Source organism: Oryx dammah, unplaced genomic scaffold (genome assembly GCF_014754425.2).
Source record: "Oryx dammah isolate SB20612 unplaced genomic scaffold, SCBI_Odam_1.1 HiC_scaffold_15, whole genome shotgun sequence".
Taxonomy (NCBI): Eukaryota; Metazoa; Chordata; class Mammalia; order Artiodactyla; family Bovidae; genus Oryx; species Oryx dammah.
Genome location: NW_024070199.1, coordinates 23141115 through 23157038, shown reverse-complemented (window position 1 = coordinate 23157038; position 15924 = coordinate 23141115). Strand labels below are relative to the sequence as shown.

Sequence of the window (15924 nt, the reverse complement as noted above, 5' to 3'; positions counted from 1 at the left end):
GACTGAACTGAACTGATGATTAAAATAGGCATTAGTCATACAGATCTTGGTCGAGATACAGATGGGCTTTGGAGTGAGATTCATTTGATGTTGAATCTCATTTTTATCACTTCTTCCAATGTTTGCAGCCTGGAATGAGTCAGCCATCTCATTTCCAGCTGCAGTTTCCCCCGGGCGCACCTAGGCAGGCTTGCTGTTTCATTTCTCCTTTCAAAGTAGCGATGATTGAAAATGTGTGAAACGACAGATCAGGGAAGCAGCTCACATGTAGTTTCAGGTAACAGGAGTCGGTGTACAGAAGAGCCCTCTTAAGGAATCCCTGTGTGTGTGAGTTGCTCAGTTGTGTCTGACTCTTCGTGACCCTGTGGACTGTAGCCCACCAGGCTCCACTGTCCATGGGATTCTCTAGGCAAGAATTCTGGAGTGGGTTGCCATTTCCTTCTCCAGGGGAAGAATCCCTACAGTCTGGCAAAGCCATACCTTTACAAGGGGGGAAAGGTGCAACAAAGTACCTTCCCTAACACCTCCCCTGACACCTCCCCTAAGTAATCCACTAGAGACCACTAATCCACTAACGTATCATTGTCCCAGGCAGTCTTGACACAGAACCACACACCTGCTAAGCTAGGTACACAGTGATTGGGTCAGGCTGTGTCCTGATCTTGCCACCCACCTGTGCTGTAATCCCATTCTCCCTTCAAGCTCAGGAAGAAAAGATGCTGAAGATGGGTAATTTCTTGATTACCTCTGTCTAAATCTTTGACAAATCTACTTATGGAAATCAAGCAGCACTTGGGGTGGCATTTCAGCTTGTAACATATTTAATTTTTGAGATTTTCATTGTTTCCACGAGCTCAATAGTGATTTTTCGGTTAAGTTTAAAGGTTTAATACAATAGATCTCTTTTTTTACCTTTCATATAGCAAATGCCAAATAAATAATATTTCAAAGGAAAGGGAAAAAAACCAATCTATTGCATGACTAATGTACCTAGTTTCATTCATTGACCTCTTACTGTGAAAAAGGCCTCTGCTGCCTGTCTTTGAATGTGTAGAATTAAGAATAAATGATTCACTCCATATTTGCTTAGATAAATGCTTGAACAAAGGTAAAACAGAAAAGAGACGCACATTTGATACCATATCTATTTTGGATCTGCAGGCATTCCTTGAGAAAATGGCAGGTAGTGTAGAAATAGCTTTTGAAAATGAATTTGTAGAAATTCAGCATGTTAATGCCAGTGACAGAAAATGTAATTCTTTTTTTTTTTTTTTTTTTTGGATTCAGAGTTATTTTTTTCCTTTATTGTTGCTTCAGGATTTAGCAGGGGGAAAAGGAAGGCAAGATTACATATTAAGTGCCTTTGAAAAATTAGCTTTTTGCTTTACTGTGTTCCTTTGTCTTTGAAAGTCTGTCTGATGCATTCTTATTATTACAGAGATTAGGGCTTTTCATTGTTTTTAGAGAAGGCTAAGTATATTAAAAATGAAGAAAGCTCAGAAGGGAAACAAAACCAGCCATAGGAATAGCTTCCACTGTATTAAAACTGAAGCTCTTCCTTGGAATTGAGTTTTGGAGGTGAGCATAGCTCAGCTTCAGTGGGTAGTACTGGAAATTGACAATATTGCCTTTAGGCAAGCTCCTGGATTTTAGGGAAACTGGGATAGATACAGAATTGCCTTTTGGACTTGTCCTTGAGAAGTTCTCTTCTCAGAGTGATACAGTTCCTAGAGTTGTTCCAGAGTTTCAGAGTAAGACGGGTGGTTTCCTCTCATGGATTCTTCATGCAGAACCACTTTTGGGAAAGATTCCCTTCTAGTTCAGCTCTTGTTCATTCTGAGGTCATAGGACTATCACTGCCTTATGCAGGAACTGCTGAGGTGATAGAAATGCGGTCAAGATAACACGTGCTGCATCACCACTCCCTTCTTATTCATGAAAGTTGCTCAGTCATGTCCGATTCTATGTGACCCCATGGACTATACAGTCCATGGAATTCTCTAGGCCAGAACACTGGAGTGGTTAGCCTTTCCCACTCCAGGGGTTCTTCCCAACCCAGGGATTGAACCCAGGTCTCCTGCATTGCAGGCAGATTCTATACCAGCTGAGCCACAAGGGAAGCCCCCCTTCTTATTATCTCTTACCAATATACGGTTTTGGTCACTTGGCGTCACCAGACTTTTGGAAGTCTATATTATCTGTGTTTTGTAAAGAATTCCCAAATAACTTAATTATCGTCATTTCTGGAAGCTCCATGACTAGGCTGAAGATTTAAATGTGACTTGAATTTTTGGAAGATCCTGTACAGTAGAGGTGTCCTAGGAAGCTAATATTTCAGGCATAGTCACCTCAGTTTTTTCAGGGTTGATTATACTGCATGTGGTTTGTTTAGGATCCTTTTTCATCTTTGTCCTTCCTCTTGGTACTACCCATGACAGGAAGACAAGGAACAATTTTTCTTGAGAAATTTTAAAAGTGTAGAGGAAGAGGATTGAATAAGTGATAAAAACTAAGGTTGGAATTACACGTGGATTTTATTTCCAGAAAATAGTGCTGTTATGAGTGAGAGGAGCATGTGTAGACAGGACCACTGAAAACATAGAAAGATGGTAGAAGTTGCAGTTAGCCAGGTTCAACTATTGTAACTAAAATATCACTCTGAAATAGTCTTAGTTTGGATCAAGAATTGACGTGATCTCCTGTATGGGAAAATACTCAAGACAGGGATATATAATATAAATATGATTGAGAAGGAAAAGAAACTGATAAATTTTTAGAAAGTGGTATTTGTTCTTGGTGATCTTTGTGTAAGAAGAAGAGTGAGGTTGCTATGCAGCTGAGTTACACCTTAGTGTAAGTAAGGATGTGACAACAGAGAGATCATACCAGATTTCGGGCCTTTTGTACCATATTTTAGAAGGCAACTTGGAGTCACATACATGGAAAATGGCCAGGAGAGAAGTTTGGAACCATATCATGAGGAGTTATTAGGGGAATCTGGTGGGACCAAATGTGGTTAGGGGCAGGCATTGAAGAAACCTCAAATGTTTGTAGAGGGATTAGACTTGCTCAGCACCAGCTACAAGGCAAAACTAGATCTAATAGGAAAAAGGGAGAGAAACTGCACAGCTCAAGCCAGTAACACATTTGAGACATCTTGAGCTAGCCAAGAGAAGTAGCCTCTTTTGGAAGGTAATGAATGTTTTATCACTGTTAGGTGTGCAAAGAGAGGCTGGATGATCCCTTGAAGGGATTATTTGTGACATCATTCAAACGTTATAAAACCCTTTCAAATCAGAGATGGTTAATGGGAGCAGTTGAGTGAGCTAGAAAAAGGAAAAAGGTTATTTTTCAAAATCCTCATCTCACCTGGGGATTTGTTTGCCTCTCTTGACCTTGTCTGAATGCCAAAGTGGATTCCTGGGGCATTCTGTGTGGAGAATCCTGAACTGGGGAGAAATCAGATCTGCCTCTGACTCACCCCTTTTCTGGCTCCAGCTCCCCAACATTTTTCATAAAAGAAAAAGCAGTGATGTCTCAGCTTGTGAACCATGATGCTTTGGTTAGTTAGTGAAGAACAGGGACGGGATAGTAGGAGATAAATGTAAGTGCTTCAGAGTTGCTGATTAGATCACCTGTAAACACTGAAACGAGTCCTTGAACACATTCATTACAAGTGGTTTCTTGTGAGCTTGAGCTGAAAGCATGTGTTGATAAACACCCATGAGGTCCCTGAGATAGTTTAATGTCTCATTTGGTGCTCATTAGACCACAGGAGCCAATATGTCTTCAATTTAGAATGATTCTACCTTGTGTGAAATTAAAAAAAGAAAGAAAGAAAGAAAAACCTTCAAACCCCCCCAAAACAGATCTGGCTGAGAATCAGTGAACTGCTTTGAGCATTTCCCCCCTACCCCCTCCTGCTTGGATTTATTTTTTCTTGTTACGATTAGCTTTGTTAGGACAACACAGTTGAATGATAGAAATTACATGTAGCAACTCTTGCTTGCAGCTGAACTATGCAGAAACAAGACTTAGTCAATTGGAAAACTGTCACTGTGAGAAGACCTGTCAAGTGAGTGGACTGCTCTATAGAGACCAAGACTCCTGGGTCGACGGTGATCATTGCAGGAACTGCACATGCAAAGTAAGCCTCTTTGTACATAAATAGGCTAACAGTTTAAAGAGGGCAATTCTGCTGATTATTGTGTAACCTGTTTCTTTATAAAGCCAACTTACAATGTACTACCTTTTTACTAAGTGCCTATTTACTAATAGCAGCAATTGTAAAGGTAAGTTGTAGTGTCATTATAACAACTACTTGTCAAGGGAAAGCAAACTCACTCTAATAACATGATCTAACATTAAGAATCTTAGTGTTTGGAGATCAGAATTTCAGAGGGGGAAGGAATGCCTTTGGTTTTTAAACTACCTAGTGGGTGAATTTAACTCAGATGACCATTATATCTACTACTGTGGGCAAGAATCCCTTAGAAGAAATGGAGTTGCCATCATAGTCAACAAGAGTCCAAAATACAATACTCGGATGCAGTCTCAAAAATGACAGAATGATCTCTGCTCGTTTCCAAGGCAAACCATTCAATATCACAGTAGTCCAAGTCTGTGCCCTGACTAGTAAAGCTGAAGAAGCTGAAGCTGAACAGTTCTGTAAAGACCTACAAGACCTTCTAGAACTAACACCCCAAAATGATGTCCTTTTCATCATAGAGGATTGGAATGCAAAAGTACAAAGTCAAGAGATACCTGGTGTAACAGGCAAATTTGGCCTTGGAGTACAGAATGAAGCAGGGGAAAGGGTAATAGAATTTTGCCAATAGAATGCACTGGTCATAGCAAATAGCCTCTTCCAACAACACGAGAAGACTCTACACATGGACATCACCAGATGGTCATCACTGAAATCAGCTTGATTATATTCTTTGCAGCCAAAGATGGAGAAGCTATACATAGTCAGCAAAAACAAGACCAGGAGCTGACTTTGGATCAGATAATGAACTCCTGATTGCCAAATTCAGGCTTAAATTGAAGAAAGTAGAGAAAACCACTAGACCATTCAGGTATGATCTAAATCAAATCCCTTACAACTATACAGTGGAAGTGACAAATAGATTCAAGGGATTAGATCTGATAGACAGAGTGCCTGAAGAACTATGGATGGAGGTTCGTGACATTGTACAGGAGACAGGGATCAAGACCATCCCCAAGAAAAGGAAATGCAAAAAAGCAAAATGGTTGTTTGAGGAGGCCTTACAATGGCTGTGAAAATAAGAGAAGTGAAAAGCAAAGCAGAAAAGGAAAGATATACCCATTTGAATGCAGAGTCCCAAAGAATAGCAAGGAGAGATAAGAAAGCCTTCCTCAGTGATCAATGCAAAGAAATAGAGGAAAACAACAGAATGGGAAAGACTAGAGATCTCGTCAAGAAAATTAGAGATACCAAGGGAACATTTCATGCAAAGCTGGGTACAATAAAGGACAGAAATGGTAGGGACCTAACAGAAGCAGAAGATATTAAGAAGAGGTGGCAAGAATACATGGAAGAACTATACAGAAAAGATCTTCACAACCCAGATAATCACAATGGTGTTATCACTAACTTAGAGCCTGACATCCTAGAATGCCAAGTCAAGTGGGCCTTAGGAAGCATCACTACAAACAAAGCTGGTGGAGGTGATGGAATTCCAGTTGAGCTGTTTCAAATCCTGAAAGATGATGCTGTCAAAGTGCTGCACTCAATATGCCAGCAAATTTGGAAAACTCCGCAGTGGCCACAGGACTGGAAAAGGTCAGTTTTCATTCCAATCCCAAAGAAAGGCAATGCCAAAGAATGCTCAAACTACCACACAATTGCACTCATCTCACATGCTAGTAAAGTAATGCTCAAAATTCTCCAAGCCAGGCTTCAACAGTACATGAACTGAGAACTTCCAGATATTCAAGCTGTATTTAGGAAAGGCAGAGGAACCAGAGATCAAATTGCCAACATCTGCTGGATCATGGAGAAAGCAAGAGAGTTCCAGAAAAACATCTATTTCTGCTTTATTGACTATGCCAAAGCCTTTGACTGTGTGGATCACAACAAACTGTGGAAAATTCTTCAAGAGATGGGAATACCAGACCACCTGACCTGCCTCTTGAGATATCTTGATGCAGGTCAGAAAGCAACAGTTAGAACTGGACATGTAACAGCAGACTGGTTCCAAATTGGGGAAAGGAGTACATCAAGGCTATATATTGTCAGCCTGCTTATTTAACTTATTTTCAGAGTACATCATGAGAAATGCTGGGCTGGAAGAAGCACAAGCTGGAATAAAGATTGCCAGGAGAAATATCAATAACCTCAGATATGCAGATGACACCACCCTTATGGCAGAAAGTGAAGAAGAAGTAAAGAGCCTCTTGATGAAAGTGAAAGAGTGAAAAAGTTGGCTTAAAGCTCAACATTCAGAAAACGAAGATCATGGCATCTGGTCCCATCACTTCATGGCAAACAGATGGGGAAACAGTGGCTGACTTTATTTTTTGGGGTTCCAAAATCACTGCAGATGGTGGCTGCAGCCATGAAATTAAAAGACCCTTACTCCTTGGAAGAAAAGTTATGACCAGCATTGACAGCATATTATAAAGCAGAGACATTACTTTGCCAGCAAAGGTCCATCTAGTCAAGACTATTGTTTTTACAGTAGTCATATATGGATGTGAGAGTTGGACCATAAAGAAAGCTGTGAAAGTGAAGTCGCTCAGTTGTGTCCAACTCTTTGTGACCCCGTGGACTGTAGCCCGCCAGGCTCCTCTGTCCATGGGATTCTCTAGGCAAGAATACTGGAGTGGGTTGCCATTTCCTTCTCCAGGGGATCTTCCCAACCCAGGGATCAAACCCAGGTCTCCTGCATTGCAGGCAGATGCTTTAACCTCTGAGCCACCAGGGGCACTGAAGAATTGAAGCTTTTGAACTGTGGTGTTGGAGAAGACTTTTGAGAGTTTGTTGGACTGCAAGGAGATCCAACCAGTCCATCCTGAAGGAAATCAGTCCTGAATATACATTGGAAGGAATGATGCTGAAACTTAAACTCCAATACTTTGGCCACCTGATGTGAAGAACTGACTCCTTGGAAAAGACCCTGATGCTGGGAATGCTTGAAGGCAGGAGGAGAAGGGGACGACCTCGGATGAGATGGTTGGATGGTTAATGCATCCAATCATCTCATCCTCTGAGATGATGGTTGGACTCAATGGACATGCTTTTGAGTAAACTCCAGGAATTGTTGATGGACAGGGAGGCCTGGCGTGCTGCGATTCATGGGGTCGCAAAGAGTTGGACACGACTGAGCAACTGAACTGAACTGAACTGAGTGGCTCACTTGAGTCACAGCTTTTCTCTGCTAGAATACATTTTAAAAGGAGGTTAATTAGTTTCTAGGTGTCTTCATTGTATTTTACAAGGTGTCCATTATCTATTTTAGAGAATTGCAGGACCCCCTGACTCTCAGATTATCCATTATTTGTATTAATGGTATCTATTATTTGATCTGTTTTGGAGAATTAAAGAACCCCCACCCTCACCCCACATTAGTATGTAAACCCCATCAAGCTGAAATTATTTGATAAGTGCCTAAAGAATGCCATTGTTTGTCTGCAAAAATACAAAATGATTGTTAGTACTTCAACAGTGATTTCAGGGTCTGCAAAAGATGTTACTTATCTTCTTGTAAAAATAGGCTTTGTTTTCTGCCTAATCTGTTTAGTCTGATGGGCAGAATGAAGCTGGTGATGTATACCAGAAAAGTAATTGAGATGGCATGGTTTCATATGGGCTGGAGAAAATTATTTGTAGAGGGATTGCCATGCCTTTCTCCAGGAGATCTTCCTGACAAGGATTGAAGCTGCATCTCTTAGGCCTCTTGCTTTGTCAGGAGGGTTCTTTAGCACTAGAGCCGTCTGGGAAGCCTCAGGAACTCCTCGCACTACTTCCGTTTTCCTGGTGAAGTTTCTGGGATGGAATGTGAGCTTTGTCCTGCTGAGGTCAGCTCTGCTGAGATGCCTTTCCTGACTTTCCTTCCGCAGAGCGGGGCTGTGGAATGCCGAAGGATGTCCTGTCCCCCCCTCAACTGCTCTCCAGACTCCCTCCCCGTGCACATTGCCGGCCAGTGCTGTAAGGTCTGCCGCCGTAAGTACTGACTGAGGGTCATGGTAGCCCGCAGTGCTTCGAGATTGATTTATTCCCCTTTTTTTCAGACCCCCAACTGAGCAACATTGATGAAATATCAATACTAGCAATTGATTACTTGTGATGAGCAGACACTTTACATAGGCTATATATATATATATATATATATTTTTTTTTCCTTAATCCTCACATCAACCTTAGTTACCATTCTTTCCATTCTTTTGTACAGGGAACTGGCATTGACAAGGATTAAGTCAGTTGCCCAGGATCAAACAGCTGGGGGTGGGCAGAGTCATCTGTGAAGTCACGCCTCCAAGGCTCCACATGCTTTGGTCTCCTCATTTTTTTTGTTTCTTAAACATTTATTCATGGCTGTGTTGGGTTCTCATTCCTGTGTGTGGGCTTTCTCGAGTCAAAGTGGCTTCTCTCGTTGTGGGGTGCAAGCTCTTGGTACGTGGTCCTCAGTAGTTGAGGCACACAGGCTTAGTTACTCTGCAGCCTATGGAATCTTCCCAGACCAGGGATCGAACCCCTGTCCCCTGCATTGCACCACCGAGGAAGCCCCAGGTCCACTCATTTTGATTGATCAAGGTAAGGCCCACGCTCTGTGTTTTGGCTATCCAAGATTTTAGTCAGGTTTCCTATTATTAAATGGCATTTCTTAGGAATTTCAAGATTGAACTTCAGTTAAAATTTTAGGACAATTTCTTTCAAAATTGGCTTGTCCAAATTATGCGATGATTTAAAAATCCTTTTCCCTCTGTATTACAGAGGACAGTATTTCAAATGAAATGGTGAAATGAACACTGAGATAAGCATGAAAAGTTAAAGCTGTCATTTAGAATTATTGGTATGGTATGTGTCAGTTACTATGTTAAGTGGTTTGATTCTATTAGTTTATTGAGTCCTCACTGGAATATTTGGGTGGGGGGATTGTTATTATCACTATTTATAGGAAGTTTAGGAAAGATAACTTATCAAGTTTGCAAGGCTAGTAAGTGACAGAGGTGAAATATAAAGCAAATTCTGTCTGACTACAGAGCCTTTAGTCTTTTTATCAGGCCATAAGCTCTTCACTGAAAAAGGAAAGTTTAAGTTATAAATGTGCCATCTGATGGATAATTTTCAAAATCATTTCTCTGCCAGAAAACACCATCATTACTAGATCTTCAAAGCACTAACTTTTTGTCAAGAACAGCATGTCCCCTAATATGACAGTTGGAATGCAGATAGCCGGTCTGGTTGTACCAGCCCAATCTTTTTTTATATTCTTTCAAAAGGAACTTTGAAAAATGTCTTCTTTTTATAGTTGATATGGTACATCCACTACTCTGGAGTGCTTACTCCAAGTTAATCTAAAAGAAACTTTCTTGTTTTTATTCCAAGAACTTTTGGAAGTCATGTATAGATCAAGGGCCCAGATGTTGAGATTATAGTTTGATTCCATGATGGAAAGATAGTTTTTAGAATAATATGTATAGATTATTTTTCTATCTTGATGTATTCTATATAATAGCAGAGGAATAAGTTGAGAAACTATTTGGGATCTGTTTAAAAATGATGCATTTTTAATCTATTACCTTGAGATCCATGGATCTGTAAGTGCTGTCTCTTGGCAGATGTTATTTGGACATGGGCATAGGTGAGTCTTTTCAGCTGTTCTGTGTCATTGTAAATGTGAAATCACAGAGAAGGGTAAAGATAAAGATGGAAAATTACCCATAATGCCACCACTTGAAAACAAACACTTGAAATCATAGTGGATCTCATTTTTTAAAAACTTTCATTTTGTGGACAGTTGAGTTCTTATTGTATAGATAATTTTGACCTACTGTATTGATTTGCTATTATCACTTAAGTATATTTTTATGCTTTTAAAAACTGTGTCAACTTAACTTTAAAGAGCTTCATAGTGTTCTACTGTTTGGTTGTTGCATAACTTAATTGTTCCCCAATTGTTGGATAACTAGATTGTTTCCTGCTTTTCATTATTATAAATCACTATTCAATAATATGTTTTTTTGTGAGGCCACATTTTTGTATTTCATGTTTCTTTGAATTCTGTAAAGTAGAATTACTGGACGAAGAGACTGACACTTTCAAAATCTGGTGACTTGGACAGTAGAGAATCTGGCTTCAGTGCAGGAGACCTGGGTTCAATCCCTGGCTCACGAAGATCTGGAGAAGGGAATGGCTACCCACTCCAGTATTCTTGCCTGGAGAATCCCATGGACAGAGGAGCCTACTGGGCTACAGTCCATGTGGTTCCAAAGTATCAGACGTGATTGAATAACTAACACCTTCACTTTCACTGTAACATATTTTGTGAGACCATATTTTTTATTTCACTTTTTTTTTGAATTTTCCAAAGTAGAATTATTGGGCCAAGAAGCTGACATTTTCAAAGTTCTTGTTACCTATCATCAAATTGTCCTCTCACTAGAACTGTGTGGTATAGTCATTTTTCTTTAATGTATTGTAGAGTTTTAAGTTTAAAAAAAGCTTTTCAGCAAGATTACCTGATTTTACCACAATGCTGATAAATGAGCTAGCTAAACTATCAGTCTGGTTTTTGCCTTTGTTTGGAATTGATAACCATTTAGCTAGGTAGTACAAATTTTCTCAGCAACTCTGATCAGTAGTTTGAGATGTTTATGGTTTAATAAGATGGTAATACAAATAAATGATTAAGAACACTACTCAATTATCATATGCACCCAGCAATTCCACTCCTGGGTGCAAATATATATAGATATATATATAAAGAGTGTACTGCAGGGTACAAATATATATATATATAAGCTTCCCTGGTGGCTCAGACGGTAAAGCGTCTGCCCACAATGCAGGAGACCTGGGTTTGATCCCTGGGTCGGGAAGATCACGTGGAGAAGGCAATGGCACCCCACTCCAGTACTCTTCCCTGGAAAATCCCATGGACTGAGGAGCCTGGAGGCTGCAGTCCATGGGGTTGCAAAGAGTCAGACATGACTGAGCAACTTTACTTTCACTTCCAAAGGATGAAAAATACACAGAAGTTTTCATATATCTTCACATCAGATAAAGGATGGAAAATACTTCTTTTGGTTGTCCCTTTCAGATATAATTTCCTAAGCTCCTCTCTGGATTTGGGTGGGGTAGTGTCCTAGGGTCTCTGAGAAAAAGTACTGGTTTGATTCAAGAACCGATAAGTGAAAGCAGATTATTTCATCTGCTCATTTACCAAATGTTCATCCTCTTGTCATGGCTTCAGGAGCTGCAGCACTTACAGCTAAGGGCATCCATGTGGAAATAGGAAAAAACTTAGTCTAAGAGTTCATATCTCAACTCATTGCCTGAAAAAAGTACTTTGTCCTTTTGTTGTGATTAAAAGGCCCAACAAATCAGGCCGTCTCCAAGAGCAAGGTAGTTTTCATAATTCCTGATACTGGGCTCTTCATCTTTTTGGAATGCATCAGGGTAAACTGCAGAGAGCCTTCTAGATTCCTTAGCTGTGGGCATGGAAGTCCAGAAAGTGGTGCAGGAGTTTCATTCCTCAAACATTTCTTGGGTGTCTGCTCTATTCAAGGAATTGAACATCCCTAGCTACTCATTAGAATCACCTAGTGAGCTTCTTGAGATACCTTCTTGAGGGTCCTAGGGACCCTCTCTGACCTACTAAATTAGAATCTCTGGGCAGCGGTGTCCTAGAATCTTTTTTTGTGTGTGTGTGGGTGTGTGTTTGGTTAACTTTTTTGGAGTATAGTTGTTTTATAGTGTTATGTTTGTACCATACAGCAAAATGAATCAGCCATATATTTATATATATAGCCATCATGTTGATGTCTTTTGCTGCCCCTATATATATAGCTCCTCTCCCTTTTGGAGCTCCTTCCCGTTCAGGTTACCACAGTGCATCAAGCAGAGTTCCCTGCGCCCACTGTTTATTGCAGCACTATTAAAATATCCAGGACATGGAAGCAACCTAAATGGCCATCAACAGAGGAGTAGACAAAGAAGATGTGGTACATATGTACAATGAAATACTATTCAGTTGTACAAAGAAGTGAAATTGGATCATTTGTAGAGATGTGGATGGACCTAAAGAGTGTCATACAGCGTGAAGTAAGAATTGGTATTCTTTTGGCTAGATTTGGGGGAGCTATCACAGATGAGAGAGAAGGGAAAGGATGGAGAGAAAATCTTGAGCTTTCCATGACAGTATTTGAAAGGAAAAGAAGTGGTAGAAGGAGAGGGAGATAGTCTATTTGATAATAGAGGGTTTCTGTGGGTGAGAAGTAGAAATAAGCTGCAAAGATGTTTCAGGGGATGAATGATGGCGATCATATTTCATTTAATTCCTTCACTCATCCTTATTGAAGTTCTTCTCCCACCTCTGTTCTTACCTCTGTGAACAACAGTGGGAAAAAGTGGATCTTTCATTCTATGTCAGACACTGTGTTAAGCCTCTTTATGGTCATTAATTCATGTAATTCTTTCAACAACCCCTGGTCATAGGTTCCACTATGATCTCCATCTTATAGATGAGCAGGTGAAGCACAGAGAGGAGAACTAACTTGTCCAAGGTCTCTCAGCCTTGGATGAACCAAAATAAAGCTCAGGTCATCTGGCTCCAGAGCTAATGCTTTTAACTATTTCCTCTACCGCAATGCTATCCAGGGAGATATTTGTACCATCTCATTGTAAGAGTATTGTGCAGCATGCATGCTATGTGAAATGCAGAGGAGGCACAGGGAAGGGAGTGATCAACTCCATCAGAAACTTGAGTGTGTGTATGAGTGTTAGGAAAGCTTTGTAGGGGAAGGAACAGCTGAGTAGGGTGTTGACAGATGAATATGAGTTTGCCATGTGGACAAGGTAGGTAAGAACATACCTGCCAAAGGGGACTGCACATGCAGAATCATGAAGTAAACACAGCATTTATCTGGGGGCTCAATAGCAAGATTTTGAAGCAGGGTTGTGGCATAATCAGAGAAATGCTTTGACAAAAGTCACTGTGTGGGGAGAGCTGCAGATAGGGAGTTGAGTGTGGGATTCAGGCATTCTGCAGGCAAAGGTGATGAAGCTGGCTGACAGGTATTGCCTGGGGAGATGAAAAGGAAGGGATCAATGTGAGTAATAGCCACAGGACCTGGCACATGGTAGGTACTCCATAAGCATTTTGTTTTCATTTGAGGTAACTGAATCAGAGAGCATCTATAAGGTAGAATTTGCCAGGTTTTGAACAAGAGTGCATGGGAGACTCCTAGTGTGATTAACAGAAATAAAGCAGGTAGAAGAAATGGTTTCAGAAACGTTGGAGATGCCTGAGAGAGAACCAGTTTGATGTGGGTGTCTTGCTCCAAGAAGCAGTATCTGAAGCCGGGCCTGTGAACGAGTGAGGTTGGCTCCTTGGGTGTTCAGACTTTCTGATCTGCCGCTCTCCTTTAAAGTGTAACACGGAGTGTTGATTTTGATGTTCTTAGCTGCCAAGTGCCAAGGGATGGTGCAGTATGTGCGGAGTGCAAATATCTAAATAAAGACAGAGCAACCTCACGTCCACATCTGACAGGGGTGCCATGTGGTGCCTGTCAGTCATTCAGTTAGTGACCACCCAAATGGCAAAAAGTGTCCATCCACTGTACCAGGGAAATCAGGTTTGAATTTGAAGGGCCAGGTGTCTGGTTGCAAAAAGATACAACTGCCTATTTCTCTAAACCCCCAGTACATTTGTTTCTGACATCATGAAGAAATGTGTGTTGGTGCGGGGTTTCAATTTCATGGTCAGACACTGTGAAATTGTCTTGTTTGCATGTCCCCGGTGTGGTGTGAAGGGCTTCAGGTGTCCATTTACATTTCCACTCACACCAAAAGCTGTTGGAACGGAGTCCCAAATGCCCCAGCCGCAGGCACTGGAGCCTGACTCACCTTCTGTTTGAATTTCCTCAGACATCAAAAATAAGCCTTTTGGCGGTAGGTCAAGAGGTTGGATAGTGAGGACTGGTGTTAGGGGTACAGCGGCGGAAGGAAGGGGACCATCAGAGAAGTGGGCAAAGATGAGAAAGCAGGGGAAATTCTTGTGACCTCAGTGGTGATGCTGAACTGTCCTAAGATAATTCCATAGGTACCTTTTGATATCATCAGCAGGTACACATTTTGTTTCGGTGCCAAGGCTGTGAATGGCTGGGGCACATCAGCCATCATGTTGATGTCTTTTGCAGCCTCTATATATGAGGATGGTGGCTCAATGGTAAAGAAATACCTGCCAAGCAGGAGACTTGGGCTTGACCCCTGGGTCAGGAAGATCCCCTGGAAAAGGAAATGGCAACCCACTCCAGTATTCTTGCCTGGAAAATCCCACGGATATTGGAGCCTGGCAGGCTACAGCCCGTGGAGTGGCAAAGAGTCGTACGTGACTCAGCAGGCACGCACATGTGTATGTGAAGACATGCAGTTCAGTGGATACTAGTTTTTACGCCAGATCTGTAAATCTGAGGGATGGATGTGTTCCCGCGTGTGGTTTGAATGTGAACTGTAAGACACTCCTGTGTTCAGATCGAAGCTCTGGGGTGAGTGTCGCTTAGAGGACAAGAGAAATCAGGCAAATGTCTTCAGACAGGTCAGCAAGTGTGATCATAGCATCGTGAGGGTGGCAAGGTGCAAAATGAGAAGGGGGGTCTTGTCTTTATGTCCCAGCCTGGGCCAAGGAGCAGATGGCAGGTTTGACAGCAGTGTATTTAGCACAACTGTCACTCTGGAGTGAGCCATCTTGCCAAGTTGGCAGCAGCTGCGTTTGGGAGTGTGGGAGTTGATTAGGCAGGAATTTCAGGCCCATGGAAGTGTGGTCTCCCCATGTAAGCACATTTGGGAATCCACATCCTCATTAGGACCAGTGAGTCCGAGGCGACTGATTTATCTAGAAAATTGAGGCATAAAAGATGTTCAGGGATAATTTGTTTTAATGAAGCAAGGAAGGGAGTTATCTAGAAAATTGTATTGGTTTTCTACTTTGTAGTTGGTTTTGCTCTGAAAACCTTAGTATCTGTTTTTAACGTTTGGAATAGCATTGACTAGCAGGAAGAACTCTCATCTGGGAATCAGCAAATGTGTCTATTTTTTCTACTTAGGAGGCTCATTAATTCTAAAATTATTGTTACTAACATTAAGCCCACAGAGGCATGTAGCTTGGGGCTAGGGATAAAATTATGAATAGACATAGATCCCACTCTCATTGGGGCAACAAAGATAAAATGTGATATATGTTTTGTTAGGGCGAGGTCCAGGGTACCACAGAAGCACAGAATGAGGACGGTTCTCCAGTGCTTGAGGTTAAAAAATTTAAAAAACTTCTTAGGGGGATGTCAGGATTAAGATAAAATTGATGGGTATACAGGACAGAAGGTTACCAGCAACAGGTGCATGGGACTGAGTGTTCTGGAGAAGAAAGCAGTGTGTACAAATCCCGAAACAGGAGAGGGCATGGCTCGAATCTCAGTGGAGGTGTGAGTATTTGGGAGTTTCAGAGGGAGAGTGAACGAGCAGGAATTGGTGAAACCTAAGGGATAAGGAGGAGCTGCAGGGATGGCCTTGCATGCTGACTTCAGGAATTTGAATTAAATTCTGAGAGCGTGAGCAATTCATAATGATTTTGAAGCAGAGCCTCCCTATTTGTACTTAAAATATGTCTGTCGGTTGTATGGGAAAGAACTGGGTAAGATTAGACCAGAACATGGGAGACAAGTTAGGAAGTTTTCTACTCG

General features: G+C 41.4%; 1 protein-coding gene across 3 annotated transcripts in view; it reads left to right on the top strand.

Moving 5' to 3' along the window:
• NELL1 (neural EGFL like 1) overlaps positions 1 to 15924 on the top strand; it is a 1021326-nt gene that overhangs the window by 263511 nt on the left and 741891 nt on the right. For all 3 annotated transcript variants that reach the window (XM_040255650.1, XM_040255649.1, XM_040255651.1), the window contains exons 8-9: positions 4013 to 4147; positions 8086 to 8188. In XM_040255650.1, the coding sequence (XP_040111584.1) occupies positions 4013 to 4147; positions 8086 to 8188 (238 nt within the window). The remainder of the gene's footprint in view (positions 1 to 4012; positions 4148 to 8085; positions 8189 to 15924) is intronic.